We start from the raw sequence: 19,773 nt of genomic DNA, 5'->3' as shown, positions 1-19,773 counted from the left end.
TACTATGTTGAAAGAGTACTATAAAAGTGGAAAGAGTGGGCATCCTTGCCTTGCTCCTAATCTTAGAGGAAAAGCTTTCACCGTTGAGTAAAATGTTAGCTGTGGGCTTGTCATATATGGCCCTTATTATGCAGAGGTAGGTTCCCTTTATATCAACTGAACAGACCAATTACTAGTAAGGAGATTGAATCAGTAATCAACCCCCCCCCCCCCCAGAAAAAAAAGGAAAAAAGAAAGAAAATCCAGGACTAGATGGCTTCACTGGTAAATTCTACCAAACATAAAAAAGAATTAATACCAGTCCTTCTTAAACTCTTGCAAAAAAGTAAAGAGGGGAAAATACTGCCAAACTCATTTTTGTAAGGCTAGTATGGCCCTGATACCAAAGCCAGACAAGGACACTACAAGAAAAAAAGTTATACCTAATATCCCTGATGAACACACATGCAAAAATCTTCAAAAAAGTTTAGCAGGGGCTTCCCTGGTGGCACAGTGGTTGAGAATCTGCCTGCCAATGCAGGGGACACGGGTTCGAGCCCTGGTCTGGGAAGATCCCACATGCCACGGAGCAACTAAGCCCGTGAGCCACAACTACTGAGCCTGCGCGTCTGGAGCCTGTGCTCCGCAACAGGAGAGGCCGCGACAGTGAGAGGCCCGTGCACCGTGATGAAGAGTGGCCCTCATTCGCCGCAACTGGAGAAAGCCCTCGCACAGAAACAAAGACCCAACACAGCCAAAAAAAAAAAAATAAAAAAAAAAAATAAAAAAATTTATTAAAAAAAAAAAAAAAATCTACCTAACTTAAAAAAAAAAAAAGTTTAGCAAACTGCATTTAACAGTACATTAAAAGGATCATACACCATGATCGAGTGAATTTATTCCATGGATGCAAGATGGTTCAACATCCACAAATCAAGAAATGTGATACATCACATTAACAAAATGAAGGATAAAAATCAAATGATCGGGACTTCCCTGGTGGTCCAACAGTTAAGACTCTGTGCTCCCAATGCAGGGGGCCGGGGTTCGATCCCTGGTCAGGGAACTAGATCCCACGTGCTGCAACTAAAGATCCTGCATGCCGCAACGAAAATCCTGCACACTGCAATGAAGATCCCACGTGCCGCAACTAAGACCCAGCGCAGCCAAATAAATAAATAAATAAATAAATATTTTTAAAAATCACATGACCATCTCAATAGATGCAGGAAAAAGCAGTTGACAAAATTTAGCATCCTTTCATGATAAGTCTGCATGCCTTTTATTTCTTCCTCTTACCTATTGCATTGGCTGGGATCCTATAGTACAATGTTGAGTAGAAGTTGTAAAGTTCTTGTTCTTAATCTTAGGGGAAAGTATTCAGTCTTTCACCATTTAGTACTTTACTGTAGGTTTTTCATAAGTATCCTTTATCAGCTAGAGGAAATTCTCTTCTATCTTAGTTTGCTAAGATATGTCTTCTATCTTAGTTTGCTATCCAGTTTTCTTTTTTAAATCATGAATGGGGGTTGACTTTTGTTAAATGCTTTTTCTGCATCTATTGAGATGATCATATGGTTTTTCTCCTTTATCTGTTAATGTAGTGAATTACATATGATTGACTTTTGGTTGTTGAACCAATCTTGTAATTGTGGGATAACCTCCACTTGGTCAAGGATGTATTACCTTTTTGCTATATTGTTGGAAATAGTTTGCTAAAGTTTTTTTAAGAATTTTAAAATCTGTGTTCTGAGGGATATTTGTAACTTCTTTCTTGTTAATATGTTTGTCTGATTTTGGTCAGGATAATGCTGGCTTCATAGGTTAATTTGGGAAGTGTTTCTTCCTCTTCTGTTTTCTGAAAGAGTTTTATAGCATTGGTATTATCTCTTTTTAAAGTAATTAGTAGAGTTAACCATGAGGACATCTGGGCCTGCACTTTTCTTTTTGGGGAAGTTTTTAACTACAAATGCAATTTCTTTAAAAGATATAGGACTGCTAGAGTTATCTATTTTATTTTGGGTAAGCTTTGGTAGCTTGTGTCTTTCAAGAAATTTATCCATTTCATCTAAGTTGTCAAAAACATTAACATAAGTTGTTCATAATGTTCCAGTATTACTTTTTAATGCCTATAGAATTCATAGTAGTGTCCACTTTCTTATTCCCCTTATTGGTAATTTGTGTCTTCTCTCCTTTTTCCCCTACTTTCTCCCAACCTCAAGTCCAGCAGAGAGACTCTTCCACCAGTTCCCACAAGTATCTCAGAATTGAGACTTGTTTGGTTTCACTGGCCTGATTTTAGTGATATGGCCATTCCTGAGCCAATAACCATGGTCATGCTCTGACTGGTTAGGGATGAAGTCACCACCACCCCAGCTACACGAACTGAGAGGGGGAAGGGCCTTACTGAGAAAGATCAGGGACCTACTACTTTAAGAATGGGAAATGGATGCAGGCAGATAGAAAGTACATATGGCCATTACAGCATTTATGGTTTTTTTCCTAATATAAAGAAGTCTAAAACTTTTACATAGCCAAATTTGTAAACTTATTTTTATATTTCTTCCATCAAAAAAGCTCCCTACATGTCTTTAATAAAATAATTTTTACCTAAATTTTCTTTTTCATGGTTTATATCTATCTACTTAATTCATCCTGAATTTCAGTTTAAGAGATGAGGTGAGAATCTAACAACTTTTTCTTCAAGGTCCTAGGTAATCTCTTCATTTACCTTCATTTATTCAGCTTATTCCTTCAGTAAAACATAGTACCTGACACTTAACATGGTTCTTAACTTTGTACCAAACCCTGTGCTAAGCATTCTAACATATACTAATACATTGATATTTATAAGGTTTCTATGCGATAGATACTATTATTATCTCCATGTATATCTGAGATACAAAGAAATATTGCTTACTCAAGATCAAATGGCTAATAGGTAGCTGAGATCTGAACCTAGGTTTCTAGTAGCTGTTCTCAGTCTTTGTGCTATACTGCTTCTAAAAATCGTTGATGTCCACAGCACGCCTTGCAGCTACTACCTTTGCAGCTAGTAGGCTTCTGTTGTACTCATGCATATTATTGTTCCTACCAGTTGGCTTGTACCAAGAATCAGTTGTTTGTTTCTAAACCTTGATGTAATAGTTGGACTTGTTACTGTAATGACATTTGAACTAAATAAAGATAAGCCAATGAAATACGAGTATAAAAACAAAGCTAGTTCTATGAAAATGAAGTCAGTTCCTTTCAATAGATTCCATATTGGAATCTATTGAAAAAAAATTGACTATTGAAAAAAAAATTGTTGACTGAGGTGTGGGCAAGGAATGTGAAGACTGGAAAAAGACAGACAAAAAGCGAAAATTCTGGAATTCTGCTCACAGATAGTTTCTTAAGCATCTTTACAATTTTTGTGCTGCTGAAACCAATCTTGAAATTTCATATTATGAATGTGGTTTAAACAAGAAAGACTACAACAGTCATTGTATTCATTCTCAAAGAAAAGGATATTTATAGACTAGTGAGTACATATGTGTTTCTAGGTTTTAATTTCAAATAAATATTTAAGGCATGTATCACATTTAAATCGATATTCTGCTCTAACCTTTCCCCCACCCAAATAACCAACTACGTACTAGACCCCAATCTTTTTTAAAGGAAGTCTTCTAATGTGGTTAGCCAGTAGTCTTGGCATCATTTATTGACTTGACCTTCTTTACTGATTAGAAAGTCTACTTTAATCATCTACTAGATCTTTATGTCTACTCTGCATTATCTTTCTAGAGTATCCAATTCCACTGTTGTATTTGTTTGTTCTTAAGCTAGTGTTTTAATACCTGATCCTTTTTTTGTTCAACATTTCTTGGCAATTCCACCTCATTGATTTTTCTGTATATATAATATTTCTGAAGCCTATCATGAATATATTCTTACTGAGAATATTTTTTATCAATTTTGAAATATTCTAGTGAAGAAGGTATGCTAAGTTTATAATTATAACTTAAAAATGAGGCAAGATTAAGAAACTCAGATATAGGCTAGGGTCAGAAACATTAAGACATACCAGACGTAGCTGTGGTACGCTGAGCTTTCTGTACTCTGAGAAGACTGCGTGAGCCAATAATGATGCATGTGAGAAACCACTGTAGATTAGAGGACATGCTGAAAACTGTCTAGGAGGGGATAGTTCATGGAGATCAGGACAGAAGCTGCATTTGCAGAGGTTCAGGCAAGGAGGTAACTTCCTCCCCTCCTCTCAGGTCCAGTACATCTTTGTAAGAAGAGCTTGTTCACCTGCTCCCTAAACACCTGCTTCACCTGTTTGTTCCTCAGGGTGTAGATGAAGGGGTTGAGCATCGGAGTCACCATGGTATTGAGCAAGGCCACCACCTTGTTCCTGTCCTCGCCCTGGCTACCCTTGCCTGACTGGACATACATGAAGATGCAGCTGCCATAGAAGAGAGAGACAACAGTGATGTGGGAGGAGCAGGTTGAGAAGGCTTTCTGCCTCTCCTTGGCTGAGGGGTTGTGCAGGATGGTATGGAGGATGTGGCCATAGCAGGTGGCCTTCACAGACGGAGTGCCCAGTAAGCTGAAGTTGGCCAAAATAAAACCCAGAAGCTCAATCAGACTTGTGTCCACACATATGAGTTCCAGGAGTGTAAAGTTGTCACAGAAGAAATGATTAGTGATATTGGGGCCACAGAATGGCTGCTGAAATATAATGAAACTTGGAACGATGATGATAAGGAATCCTGTCATCCATGAACAAAGAACTAGCTGGACACAGACCCTTTTGCTCATGATGGTGACATAACGCAAGGGTTCTCATATGGCCACATACCTGTCAAAGGACATCACTGCCAGTAGGTAGAATTCTGTGGTTCCCAGGAAGAAATAGAGGAAAAACTGAAGAAAGCAACCTGCCAGGGAGATGGTCCTGTATCTTGTCAGGATGTTGGACAGCATCTTGGGGAAGATGACCGAGGTGAACCAGATCTCCAGGATGGCAGAGTTGCGGAGGAAGTAGTACCTGGGGGTGTGGAGGCGCCTGTCCATGAGGGTGAGGACCACGAGGAGGTTCCCCAGTAGCGTGAGGAGGTAGGTCAGGAGGAGCCCCAGGAAGATGAGCATCTGCAGCTCACAGGCACCTGAGAGCCCCAGGAGGACAAACTCGGTGACAGTGGTGTGGTTCCCCATGGCTCCTCTGACCTCTGCGGGGGATGGCCCATCAGAGGTGTGCACCAGGAGTCGTGATGTTCTGGGGATCTGAAGACGTTTGGAATTGATGGGAAAAAGTGGTGAGTGTTGCATTTTGAGTTGAAGGATTCCTTTATTTTTGTTTTACAGAGCTCCCTTGGGGCTATCTGTCTCATGTATGGTCCCTGGTATGTCTGTGTGTTAGAGGCGAGAGTGGTGTTGCAGGGGGGCCTAAGTAAGGCCCCAAACCAAAAATTATTCTTGCTTACTTTTGTTAACCAAAATTTTATTTCTGATTCCTCAACAATTACTTTGCCTCTAACATTATACCCTGCTTTCACTACCTTTCATTTTTATCTTTATTCTAATAATGGGTCTTCCTCCATAAGTAGTTCGTATTTGAGACTGGTAACCTTTTTGCTTAACTTAGCCATTCACTACATTGAGATCCATATCCTCAGGTAAACTGATTGAGAATGCATAGACACTCTATTGCTAATTCAATATTACCTGAAAATTTGACGCCTTTCACTAGTATTTGGATTAATAGAAAGGCAAGAGGAAATCTATGAGAGAAAAGCACAATCTTACCAATCAAAAAGAGAAAAATCCAAGTAATGTATGCACAAATAAAAATTCCTTAGTGGGAGTTTGGTATTTAAGATTCTTAATGATCCGTCCTCATATGATATATCCACGGTCTCCTTTGATTACATCCTCCCGTGGGCTCAAGATACAATAAACCCTTTGTGATTTTTTTTATTCTTTATCTATTTTATGCACCTATGTTTTAGCACATGGCATTCTTTCAACTTGGAATCATCAGCCTTTTCAAATCCTATTTATCCTTTAAGTCTCTCCTCAATAAGTGGTGTCATTTCCATGAAGCCTTCTCTTTTGAATGCCTGAGTCTCTGTATCTCTCATAGTTTTATTATATATCACTCAACTTTTATTGTATTTTATGGTTGTTTTTCATTTGTTGCTCAAAGATGTCTTTATTAATCTCTGCATTTTATATAGCGCTTAGAACAAGTTTCTTGAAATAATCAGCTTTCGTAAACGTTTACTGAATGAGTGAATAACACCTCAAATGTCTGTGAGATGGATTTGGTGTTGTCTGACACAGAATAAGTTGAGGACATGTTGCTTATGTAGTACTTCCTAGAGGACAGTAGCCTTGCAGAGTAATATGTCAAGTAGTCAGTTAAAATGGCCCATCTGAAGAGGGTTTGCTTTTCCTCATTAGAACGTGGAGATGTCTCCCCACAAAGATTCTCTAAGGGGAAACTCTCCATCTTTGAGACAGTCTGGAGTTTGAGCTAGTAAAGGGACAGAGGTCTGTTTGGGTCTGCTAGAATGCTTCCAGCAGCAAACAAAAACAAAAGCAAACACCCTCCCCCCCAAAAAAAACCAAACAAACAGGATTTCCCTGGTGGCGCAGTGGTTAAGGATCCACCTGCCAATGCAGGGGGACACAGGTTCGATCCCCGGTCGGGGGAGATCCCACATGCCGCACAGCAACTAAGCCCGTGCGCCACAACTACTGAGCCTGCACTCTAGAGCCCACGAGCCACAACTATTGAAGCCCGCATGCCTAGAGCCGGTGCTCTGCAATAAGAGAAGCCACCGCAATGAGAAGCCCACGCACCGCAATGAAAGGTATCCCCCTCTCGCCGCAACTAGAGAAAGCCCACGTGCAGCAACGAAGACCCACCGCAGACAAAAATAAACAAATTTATTAAAAAAAAAACCCAAACAAACAAACCCAAAAAGAACAACAACAAAAAACCCCAAACCCTAAAAAAGATCTCTTTTTAAATGTCCGCATCCCTGGAAGTTTCCTTCCTTAAGCATTATCAACTATTCCCTTAATGATCAGGCAGAACTGTAGCAAGAATCATTTACCAGTCACTGGAGAATAAGATTGGGACCCAGTTTAGGTACCTGGGATGAAGGAGATGCTAGGGGATATTAGTAGAGAAGATGAAATGGTAAACTGTATAAACTTTCTCTTTTTTATGGTTTTGCCTTCTCTTCAGCACAGGCTGCACTATTCAAAGTTATTCCACAAACTACTATTGTATATAACACTTGTTGACAGTTACTAAAGAACACAAAATAGTTGATCAGCCTCTGAGGATGTAACTAAGGGCTATTCTCCAGGGGTTATTTCAAGGCTCAATATTGCTTAGATACTCAGCGATTTGAAAAAGAGTTCTCTGTAGCCCAATCATTTGGTTCAAAGGTGAGCCCAGGCAGCCAAGAAACTTACCCAGCTCTTTCCAGGACAGAAGCAGGACACAACATGAATGTGATACCCAGACACATCATCAGGAGCTAATAGAATGAGTATCATTTAGGCGAAGTCCTGGTGGGACACATTGGAAGAGAAGTGGGAATAGAGACTAAGCTGAGGAAGAGTTCGATGGGAGTGGAAGGCGAGGAGAAAGCTCTGGGTTCATACTGAATCATGAGCTTAGCACAGATAAACCATGAAAAGACATTGTGATTAGTCTAAGGGTATAGCTCATAGACAGGGCTGCTGATAAACTTCTGTTTTTTTCCTGTATCAAATGGGAGGTCAACAGCCAGGGGGAGGGGCTTCCAGATACAAAGGGAAGGGGTCCACTTAATGAATTCAGGTATTTCTCCCTTTATCCTTCAGGCTTGGTGAGTGAAAGGGGAGACTTGCCTGGCAGCCTGAGAGCCTGGGCATGGCTGCAGCATCCACTCACACCATTCATTGTTTTTTTGTTTTTTTAAAAAGTTTATTTATTTAATTTATTTATTTTTGGCTGCGTTGGGTCTTCGTTGCTGCGCACGGGCTTTCTCTAGCTGCGGCGAGCGGGGGCTACTTTTCGTTGTGGTGCGCAGGCTTCTCGTTGCAGTGGCTTCTCTTGTTGCGGAGCACGGGCTCTAGGCGTGTGGGCTTCAGCAGCTGTGGTGCACGGGCTTCGGTAGTTGTGGCTCGCGGGCCCTAGAGCACGGGCTCAGTAGCTGTGGCGTGCGGGCTTAGTTGCTCCGCGGCATGTGGGATCTTCCCGGACCAGCGCTCGAACCTGTGTCCCCTGCATTGGCAGGCGGATTCTCAACCACTGCGCCACCAGGGAAGCCCCATTCATTGTTTTAAGGGTCAGTCATGCAGTGGCCAGTGGGAAAGTCTCTGTGGATGCCCTGGAGGTTCGTCTTGCCTTCTGGATAGTTCTAGCACACTTAGAAGGTGGGTGAGATCTTCTCCTTCTAAGGAAAAGCGTTAAGAGTTTCACCCAAACTTGATGCTCTCCAGAGCTTTGGGTTTTCCAAGGGGACAGTTACACAGAGCACAAGGTGGGACAGGCAGATCTCCTCAATGTGAGTAACTTAATGGTTCTGCCTGGATAAACGTTGACTTGCCTAGCATTGACCTGGATGGTGGGGCTGAAGTTTCAAATGAGACCCAGTGTGTGTGCTCGATGTGCCACATCTTATAAAAACTATCGAAGACAAGTGCCAGGAAGAGGACGGTTTGGGGAAGCCATTGCTGCTCTGCCATCCTCTGCAGTGCCATGGTGGAGATTACCCCTGAGGCCCAGGGTTAGGTGTCTAGCAGCCCTCTGGGGAAGTCCCAATCAGGCCATTCCAAACACACTACTCACAGGATTCCAGAAGATACCTGGTTCACATGGGTATTTCTTGAGCTTGCAATATTGTCTATGGGCTCTAAATGCGGATCTTATTCTTTAAGAATAACTATTCCTTTCCAAAGTATCCTGAATGGTCAGCTGGCGTTTCCCAGATGGGAGAATGGTTTCCTTGGACTTTGTCATCATTCAGCTCACAGGATCTGATGAGTCCAGAATGTTTTGAAATTTTCCACATTCAGCAAGCTCATCCTGGGTGAAGCCTTGGAAGAGTTCAGTTATCATTTAGTGGAATCTTCCTTCATCCTCCTTTTAAACTAATGGGGGTGATTTCAACTGATAAAGACTTTTATTACATTCTCACGTTGGGCAAGTTTCTGCGAGATGATATTTCTTCTGCGGACAATGGGGCACTGTAAGACAGTGAATGAGCTACTCCTGGAATAAACACATCTCTTTGTGGAGGTGACATAAGGGCTGAGGGATTTGGATTGCAGCTTTGTTTTCTTCAGGGATCTACTCTTCTCCTAAGTTTTATGGTGCTTGTGATCCCTGGAGAATTAGTATAACAAGCCTCACTCAGCTTCTTCCCAACTCTCTTGGCTGTTACTTACTACAGCTTTGCAAACAAAAGTTTCACTTGTTTGTTCAGATCAAGAATAACAGTTAATTTTAGTTAAAGTAATAAATCTAATTATTCCTATGAAATTGGGACTCCTGTCTAATATTAGGCAGTCCAATTATTACAGGGATGTAAGGAACCATCACAAGTAATATAGAACCTTGGCTAATCCTACCCTGGTCCCTACCTCACTGGGGCTAGGAGATGATAGAAGATGGGGTCCTAGGGGAAAGGGAAATAAGGGAAGGAAATGAAAAGGTTAGGATTATATTTTTCCCCAGCTTTATTGAGATATAATTGACAAATAAAATGGTATATATTTAAAGTGTACAGTGTGATGACTGTGTACATCATGAAATGATCACTACAATGAAGTTAACTAACACATCACCTCACATAGTTACCATTTTTGTGTATGCATGTTTGGTGAGAATACTTAAGATTTACTCTCTTAGAAAACTTCAAGTATAAAATACCATGTTACTAGCTATGAACACTGTGCTGTACATTAGGTTCCCAGAACTTATTCATCTTATAGTTAGGAGTTTGTACCCTTGACCAATACCTACCCATTTCTTCCACCCTCCCAGGCCCTGGAAACCACCATTCTCTCTGTTTCTATGAGTTGGACTTTTTATTTGTTTGTTTGTTTAGATTCCACGTATAGGTGATGCCATACAGTATTTGTCTTTCTCTGTCTGGCTTATTTCACTGAGCATAATGCCCTCCAGTTTCATCCATGTTGTTGCAAATGGCAAGATTTCCTTCTTTTTTTATGATTTAATAATATTCCATTGTATTGTTTACCTGAGATAAATAGACTGTCAGATATTTTTCCAGCAAAGATGGGTTTATTTGGGATCAGCAACTTGGGGTTGCAACCATGGTGAGCCATGTGAAAATCTCTGCGCTACAAGGGAAGGAAAATGCTTTTGTAGAGAGGAAAAGGAAGTTGGGAGGGCTATAGTAAACAAAGCGTCCATGACTTTTCATTGGCTGAGTCCTTGCCAGGAAAGAAAGGGAGTCTCTCTTCTTCCTGTTGGGCTTTGCTATCGTCTCAGGGCGTGAGAACTCCCCCTTCTGGTGTCTCAATTCTATTTAACTGAGATTTCTGCTTATTAATTTTTTTACATTTTATATATATAAACCATATCTTCTTTATCCATTCATCTGGTGACAGACACTTAAGTTGTTTCCTTAGCTATTGTGGGTAATGCTGCAAAAACCACAGATTGCCGATATTTCTTTGAAATAAGGGGACACCCTGGATGCACTGGGCCTTAAGGGCTACTACTGCCGCTGCATGCTGCTAGCCCACTGGACTTGATAGAGAAGCTGCTCAGCTATGCGTCCCTGGAGAAGTGATCACGGACCATGGCAGTCAGTGTCTTGCCCACAGTTTGTTCCCCCGAGGTGTGGGGAGCTGGAAGCAATGCCTGCCCACAGTCCTGTCAGTGTGTGGCTCCCTCTCTAGAAAGAACCATCCAGTAAAGGTCTTTGAGGACCACAAGGAGGTCCTAACAGTTAAAAAAATTTTTTTGTTTGTGTCCTTTGGATATTTACTCAGAAGTGGGATGGCTGGATCATGTGGTAGTTCTATTTTAATTTTTAAAGAAACCTCCACACTGTTTTTCATAATGGCTGTACCAATTTCCATTCCTAACAACAGTGTACAAGTGTTCCCTTTTTAAAAAAAATATTCATTTATTTATTTGGCTGCGCTGGGTCTTAGTTGCGGCACATGGGATCTCCGTTGCCACGTGCAGAATCTTCATTGCGGCATGCGGGATTTTTTTTAGTTGTGGCAAGCAGACTCTTAGTTGCAGCATGTGGGATCTAGTTCCCTGACCAGGGATCAAACCCGGGCGCCCTGCATTAGGAGTATGGAGTCTTAACCACTGGACCACCAGGGAAGTTCCAATGGTTCCCTTTTCTTGACATCCTTACCAACGCTTGTTCTTTCTTTCTTTTTTTAAAAATAATAGCCATCTTAACAGGTGTGAGGTATGAGGTGCCATCTCATGGTGGTTTTGATTTGCATTTCCCTGATGATTAGTGATGTTGAGTATATTTTCATGTACCTGTTGGTCATTTGCATGTCTTCTTTGGAAAAACGTCTACCCAGTTTCTTTGCCCATATTTTAATGGGCTTATTTGATTTTTTGGTATTGAGTTGATTTTTCATGAGCCCAGGTATCTCTCTCGAACTCCAGAACCATCTATCCAACTATTTACTGAAGAGCTCTACCTGGGTTCCTTAAAGCCAATGTGTTAAAACTGACTGGAACCTAAATGGGAAAAGAATTTGAAAAAGAATAGATACTTGTATATGTATAACTGAATCACTTTGCTGTACACCTGAAACTAATACAACATTGTAAATCAGCTATACTCCAATATAAAATAAAGATAAAAATAAAACTAACTGGAAGAATATACCAGAGACCAATAAAACAACAATACTTGTTGCAGGTGGTGGTTTGGGGTAGAGAGGGGCAGGGTTGACAGCATGATTTCTCACCATGTATCTTTTAGATGAATGAAAAAATGTGAATGTATCATCCTCCTCTCTCCCCCAATCCACTTCTGCCCAAACTTGCCCTTTTCATGTGTATTCCTGTTTATGTGAATGGTATCATCATTTCCTTGGTCACCCAAGCCAGAATCTGGGGAGTTTTCCTGGACTCCTTTCTCTCCTTTACTCTCTTACCCCAACTTCTGTAATTTTGCCTCAAAAATATCTTGCAAATAAATTTCCTGTTTTTTCCATCCCCACTGGTAGTGCTTTAGCTTGGGTTCTTTTATCTCTTACTTGGATTTTAATATCTTTCTCACTTTAGTTCCCCACATTCTGCTAGAGTGATCTTTTAAAAACACAAAACAGGTTATAATATTTTCCAGCCTAAAATCATTGGATGCCTTCATTAACCTTCAGAGTAAAATGTAAGCTTTCTAGTGTAGCATCCTTTTGATCTTGGGCCCACCTACTGCTCCAGTTTCTTCTTCCGTGATTCTTTTTCCATAGCTTAGTCTTCAACCAAACTGCCTGTCCTTCTTGAAAAGAACATGTTCTCTCTGGCCTCTGTACCTTTACATATGCTGTTCTTTCTACCTGAAATGCCTTTCTAACTTTGGCAAAAATCAGATCGAGTTTTCCATGAGAAAACTTTTCTGAGTAGTTCTCCTACCCACCCCCAGCCCAACCACATTCCTCTCATCTATAAATATAAATTCTGATATTGCACTAAATACAATATTATCACTGTTGAGTTTTTCCTCTGTATTTCCCTACTAGCTGTGTGACCCTGGACAAATCCTAACATCAGAAATTGAATCATATTTTTCTTTGTCTTTCAAACATCTGGCACAGTACCCATGTGGTGGTATCACAGTTTTGAATTGTTAACCATTGTTTTTTATGGGTATTTCTTATCCCTCCGAGCTGTCTTATTCCTCCCATTTGGGTAAGGAAACTGGGAAAAAAATGTTATTGCAGAAGGCAGAATAAAGCCTTTTCAAGTTTAGGACTCAGGGCCTAGAAAAAACCTGATGAGTCAGGGCAAGGCTTCTTATTTCCTGAGATTCTGCATAACAGGGGAAAGAGGAGACTTGAAGAGGAAAACAGGATAGCTCAGAACTGTTGGGTCCCCGGGACTGTACTCTGCCCTTTCCCAACCCCAGGCTGAGTCTAAGGGGGGGAGATGACAGAACCCCACACAGAGTTGTGGGTCTGAGAACAGAGAGCACTTGTAATTTGCTTTCTGGGAAGGTCCAGGGCAGTGACCGTACCTTAGGGGAAAAGTGGCTGCATAAAGTTCCTAGGCAGGTGGGACGTTTGAGAGCATCAAAGAGTTTCCCACAGCTCAGAGAGGTGCAGTAATAAAGGCTAGAGTGTCTGAAAGGGGCACAGAGAGAGCAGGGAGAGCCGCCCAGCCTGCAAGGGCCTCATTGATGAAAATGAGGAGCAATGTACGTGCTACCTGTGGACTGATGACCGGGGTCAAGATGGGAGGATCCAGAGGACCGGTGGGCAAAGGAGGCCTCCTTGCCTCCTCCCAGCTTCCTCAGAACTTAGACACAACACTGGAGAAAAGTGTGCTTGTGGGAGAACCCAGAACTGACTTGAGATTTAGTTTCTACCATCAGGTTAATGGGGCGTCTACGGAAATTAAACTGAGTTTTAAGAATAGCAAGGAAATTAAATTTGGTATACACGAGTTTGTGAACTAAGATTAGTATTTGCTTTACCTGGCATCATATAGTGTTATAAATCAATGAATTAAATATTAATGTAAAATTTACAAAGGAGTAGAAGTACATATATTAAATTGCTCTAAGTAAATTTTGCAATATGAATATAATTTCGATTATTAATCCTTTCTCAATAAAAGTGTGAATATCATGAAGGACTTTGAAATGGGAAAAAAAAGATTACAAAATTAGTGAGTGTCCTAACTCACTCACTCAGGTCATCTCTGCCTTCCAGTGTTTTTTTTTTTTAAACATCTTTATTGAGCCTTCCAGTGTTTTTAAGATGTTTTAGCACTTTGTAAATTGTAGAAAACTAATCATAATGTAAATTATTCTCGTCTGTAGAAAAACACATGGATTGTGTTCAGTAGAATGCGACTGACAATTTTCTGTAATAGACCCAGTGTGCACGTATTTGCAAATTCATTTCAGAATTTCGTATCCCTATAAATGTCATTGCTCTTTGAATGCTTCTTTAAGCTAGTTGTAATATCTTACCGGTTTCCCTCATAAATGAATGAGTTGTTAAATAAAATCTTTGACATGAGTCCATATAGCTCATGCTTTGAGAAAATTCTGCAAGAATTGACCTCTGAAATGTCAACACAGCCTGCTAGAAGTGATTTTAGGGAGAGACAGAGAGTCATCTCCTGGGATATCTCTTATTAGGACACTTGCCTACTGTAGGTTGGAGCACTCTGCTGTAATAGCATAAGTAATTTGTAAGAGGTTTTCAACATTTTAGTTAACAGATCAATAGACGGAAACAGAGAAAACCGCTTAATCACAAAATGCAGTGAAATAGACTGCTTTCGCTTCAGTGAAGTCACAGTTTTCCTCCCACAGTGTGTTCTGCTGATGGACGTGTTGGAATAAACATGTGACTTGAGAGAGATATCTTCTGCATGGTACAAACTTTATTATGCCAACATCTGGCAGCCGGATAAAATGATAGTCAAGACCTGGAGTCAAATCACTCTTTAAGCCTCAATTTCCTCATTTGCAAAATGGTGTTTTCTGCTTACAGTTGCCGTGTAGCAAAGTGCCCTGAACTTGGTGGTGTAAAATGTGAGTCAGGACTTCAGGAAGGGCTTGGCTGGGAAATCTTACCTGGAGGGTCTCTCATGAGACTGGGACTGCAGTCATCTGAAGGCTTGACTGGGCTGGATGTCCAAGATGGTCCACTCACATGGTTGGCAGTGAAGACTGGTTGTTGGCTGGGAGTTCAACTGGCACTATTGATTAGAAATATCTACACATGGCCTCACAGCATGATGGCCTAACTATACTAGGAGTTCTTAAGTTGTGGCTGGTGTTCCCCAGAACAAACGTCCCAAGAGCCTGGTAGAAGTTGCAAGGCCTTTTCTGACCTAGCCTTGGAAGTTATATGACATCATTCTACCATACTCAGTTGGTTAAAGCCTGCCCTGGTTCAAAGTGAGGGTATATAGGCCCCAACCTGTTGATAGGAACTTTGGCAAAGTCACATTGTGGAAAGCATTTGGGATGGGAGATATAGTTGTGGCCATATTTAGAAAATACAATCTGCCACATGTAGATAATATTATTGCCTATTTCATGAGGTTTTGTGAGTATCAACATGAGAAATGGTCTTAATACAGGACTTAATCAGCATCTAAATACTGATTTAATTGCTTAATTTAATTAAGTGCTTAGGTACTGATTAAGTACTTAACAACACTTAAGTACTTAATCAGTACTTAATATAGTGCCTGGTGCATTGGAAAAGCTCAATAATTGTTACCATAATTATTACTTCAGCGCTGCCCTTTACAGTTTTTCAGTTTGTGGTAAACACTATTTTGATTTTCTGAATTTTCGTTCTCAGAGAAATCTGATTAGGATTAGACAAAGGCCAAAAATTACAAGTGAAATTGAATGGAAGTATATTGTTGTTACCTTTGAAGTGTCTTTTTGTCACTTTAAAAATTCTGAAGTACAGGATGGCCTTTACTTGGAAGTAAAATGTCCCAAATTGCAGGGGGGTGGTGATTTGTGACCCTTTTACTTCGAGGTGATGAAAATGCTTTGGATCCGAACTTGCACTAGAGCATTAGTACCTATTGCTTTTGGCTTTGTTTTCTCACTGTTAAATCTGTTGTAATGAAGTCAACATAAACTTTCTTATCAAGGTTTGCAGGACTGTTGTTTATGACTGGAAAAGTCACAGATTTTCAGATGTTTTGAAACTTAGCAGCAGTAAGTTTCCCTTCCCAAAGCGATTTGAAATGAATATCTGAGACAATGAACTACCTCTGACAAACTCAGCTTGTGCTTTGTTGTCATCTGTGATGATTTAGATTCCGCTTTCCTTGGCTGTGAAATCGATGTCACAGCTGCACTAGGTACTGGGCAAATGATGTTCTTTTTATCTGCTTTAAATATGAAACTGCATTCTTATCACTGTGGGTTGAAGGACATTTTTGTACCTGAACACTTTGATTTGAGGGTGATGTCAAACAGATTTTGGCTCAAATAAATATTCAGTTGTGCCAGGAATTACAAATAGACCTTGTGACCTTGTTTCAATCAGGAGAAACGTGGAGTGAGTTAAGGAAAAATGTATTAAAATAACATTTTTGTTTTCTTTTTGCTATAAAATAATTTATGTTCCTCATAGGAAATTTTAGAAAATCCAAGCAAAAAGAGAAAAATAAAAATCACCTGCATTCTTACCACCTGGCTGCAATAATTATTCACATTTTAGAATAAGCATCTTGTGCATACACACATTTATATACACCACAGATTTTAAAATAATGGATCGTGATGTACATGTTATTTAGCATTTGGATTATTTTTAAATAAAAAAACTTGATAGAGTGTGGGGATCTTTCCATGTCAGTAAATACATAAAATCAATTTAAATTATTTTAATCAGCTTCCTATTTGTCTCTCTGCATTTAATTGTTTCCCATTCCCACAGTTACAAACATTGTAAAGTATATCCTCGTACAGATATTTTAAAAAGTTGTTTAAAAAATTATAGAAGTAGTACACATTAAAAAATTCAAATATTATAGAGGATTGTAAGATGGGAAAAGTAAAAAATTTTCTTTCCTCTTCCCCTAGTTCAATTAACAACAAGCATCTGATAATACTTTCTGACTGGGATTGTTCACATGATTATTATTTTATCCTTAATTAACATCCTTTGGTTAATTATATCTAATTAATATTTCTGTCTTTAGTAATATCTCTGCCTTTTTCCTTGGTTTATCATCTTTCAACAGTGTCTGGGGCTATATTCTCAAAGATGAGGAATTTATCACTTCTGCAGTACCTCCCACTTCCCTGATCCCCCCAACTCCAGACTGTAGTAGTTACTTTTTTGTTCATGTAGTTAACAATACATAATTGAATCTCTATTCTTATTGTCAACTTTAGTGTTCCTAGATACTCCCTTACCAAAGATTAAAAAATTGATTATCCTTCTGTCTCTCTTCCCATGTCCTAATATTTTTAGCTATATTGTAATTTTGTTTTATTTTTAAAATTAATTAATTAATTTATTTATTTTTGGCTGTGTTGGGTCTTCGTTGCTGTGTGAGGGCTTTCTCTAGTTGCGGTGAGCAGGGACTACTCTTCGTTGCAGTGCGCGGGCTTCTCATTGTCGTGGCTTCTCTTGTTGCGGAGCACCGCCTCTAGGTAGTTTGGTACTTTTCTATCCTAGTATATCTGTCTCTGGGTCTAGCAGATCCTCCTCAACTTCTTTTAAGCTTCTTTCACTTTTCATAGGTCATATTCAGCTGGCTGCCATATAACTAGTGTCTATCCTGTGTGTCCTCTTTCTTGGTTCCCTTTTCATTTTGCTAGAATCTTTTTCTAGCATTTTATTTCCCAAAAACCCCATTGTACGCTATACTCTGAGTGCTTGTGTCGCATATGCAATTATTTTGCCCAAACTTGATTGATTTTTTGGCTTGATTTAGATTGATTGTTTAGAAATCTAAGTTCAAAATTGTTTTTCCAACTTGGAGGATAAATGAGAAACTAATAGAAATGGTTATTACCTTTGGAGACAGGTGAGTGGGGAATGGAGCAAGTGGGGATGGGAGTGAGACTCTGAACACTTTTTAATATAGTTTCATTCTTTTACCAAGTAAAAGTATTATTTATAAAAAAATTAATTGAATAGTAAAAACACACAAACCTTTTCCCACCCTCAAAAATTTGAAATATTGTTCAGTTGTCTTTGAGAATTAAATGTTGTTGATGAGAAGTTTGGTGCCTTTCTTACCCTTGTTTCTTCTGGTAACCTGTTTTCTCACTCCCTCTCTGGGAATTTTCAGGATTTTCTCTACTCTTGGAGTTCTGAAATTTTACTAGATGGAGTCTAGGAATGAGTCTTTTAAAAACTAATTTTGTTTGCCTCCACATAGATCATTTCAAAATGAAGACTCATGAAGTTTGGGGAGATTCTCTTCAGCTATTTCCTTGAATGTTTCCTTCCTGCCATTGTCTCCGTTTGAAACTTCTCTTAGACAGATCTTTGACTTCTGGATCCATCTTCCATGCGGCTTAAATTTATTTTTATATTTTGAAATTATTTACTTTCTAGTCTCCACTATAGGGCATTAAATTTAATTCTGATTTCTTATTATTTTCATTTTATTATTCACACAGTCTAGTGCAATTTTTTAAAACAACTTTATTATTATTTTTTTAATACATTTATTTATTTTATTTATTTATTTTTGGCTGCGTTGGGTCTTTGTTGCTGCGTGCGGGCTTTCTCTAGTTGTGGCGAGCGGGGGCTACTCTTTGTTGCAGTGTGTGGGCTTCTCACTGCGGTGGCTTCTCTTGTTGGCGAACACGGGCTCTAGGCACACGGGCTCAGTAGTTGTGGTACTCGGGGTCAGTAGTTGTGGCTTGCGGGCTTAGTTGCTCTGCGGCATGTGAGATCTTCCTGGACCAGGGCTCAAACCCGTGTCCCCTGCATTGGCAGGCGGATTCTTAACCACTGTTCCACCAGGGAAGCCCCAGTGCAATTTTTTGACATTTGTATTTTTAATGTCAAAAAGCATTTTTGTTCTCTGATTGCTCCTTTTTCCTCACAGATTATATGCTTTTATGAGTATCATATACACTCAATCATTTTGAGTATTGCATAAATTTTAAAGCAATTTTAGTTTCCTTATCACCTCAGGTTTCTCTAATGTTAGTTGCCCATTTGTTCATCTTTGTACCTCTTTCTTCATGCTATTGATTTTTATTCAAATATCTGGTGGTACTTGAGAATCCAGTTATATTTATGAATAAAGGCTTTGTTAAATAAAGATAGCTGCTGTGGGTTTTTCTCCCAAGAGGAGTAGGTCTATTTCCATAAAAGGGCCATTCCTTGAATGAGAGAGCCAACTGTTGGCTCTGTGTAAGTTGGCTAGGTTCGCTGAGAGGTAAATTTCTCTCTAGGGTGAGAAGGTGTGAATTAGGCAGGCCAGTGGCAGTCTGAGTAGACCAATTAAATATTGAAGACTGGAAAGGTGATTAAAGATTTAATAATAAAAAGAGGCAGAACCAGATAGATTCACAGCTATATTTTGTGAGATTGAGACCAGATAATCTCAATGTTATTTAAACTATTCTAGGTCACAGAAAAAGATGGAAGTCTCTATGATTCCTTTTGAGAAGCCAATATAACTTTAACCTAAAACCTAAAAATAAGGGAAAGGAATACAGAACAAGCACACTTTTGAATATAGGAGGAAAATCCCTAAATTAAATACTACTAAGTAAAATCTGGTATTTATCAAAAGGATAATAAATCATGCCTAGAAAAGTTTATTCTGGGAATACAAGTGTGTTCAGTATCAGAAAATCTAGCAACATAATCTAGGACAATAACAAATTAAATAAAAAATATTATGATCATATCAATAGATGCTGAAAACTTTTGATAAAATTTAGCAGCCATTCTTAATTTTAAAACTATAAAAATAGGGACAAAAGCAGACTTTTTTTTTTTTTTTAAATTTTATAGCTACTTTATTTATTAATTATTTATTTTTGGCTGTGTTGGGTCTTCAGTTCGTGCGAGGGCTTTCTCTAGTTGCGGCAAGCGGGGGCCACTCTTCCT

The 19,773-nt window shown here is 39.4% G+C and overlaps 1 protein-coding gene across 1 annotated transcript; it reads right to left on the bottom strand.

The window, feature by feature from the left end:
- Window positions 1-4,206: 4,206 nt before the first annotated feature.
- Window positions 4,207-5,181, bottom strand: LOC118889879 (olfactory receptor 49-like). Its single transcript, XM_036842026.1, is given in 1 exon segment — window positions 4,207-5,181. A coding segment is annotated over 1 exon segment (975 nt).
- Between the last annotated feature and the right edge of the window lie 14,592 nt (window positions 5,182-19,773).

This window comes from Balaenoptera musculus, chromosome 2, assembly GCF_009873245.2.
Source record: "Balaenoptera musculus isolate JJ_BM4_2016_0621 chromosome 2, mBalMus1.pri.v3, whole genome shotgun sequence".
NCBI classification, from domain to species: domain Eukaryota; kingdom Metazoa; phylum Chordata; class Mammalia; order Artiodactyla; family Balaenopteridae; genus Balaenoptera; species Balaenoptera musculus.
Note: the sequence above shows the minus strand (reverse complement) of the source record. Positions and strands in the feature narration are given on the sequence as shown.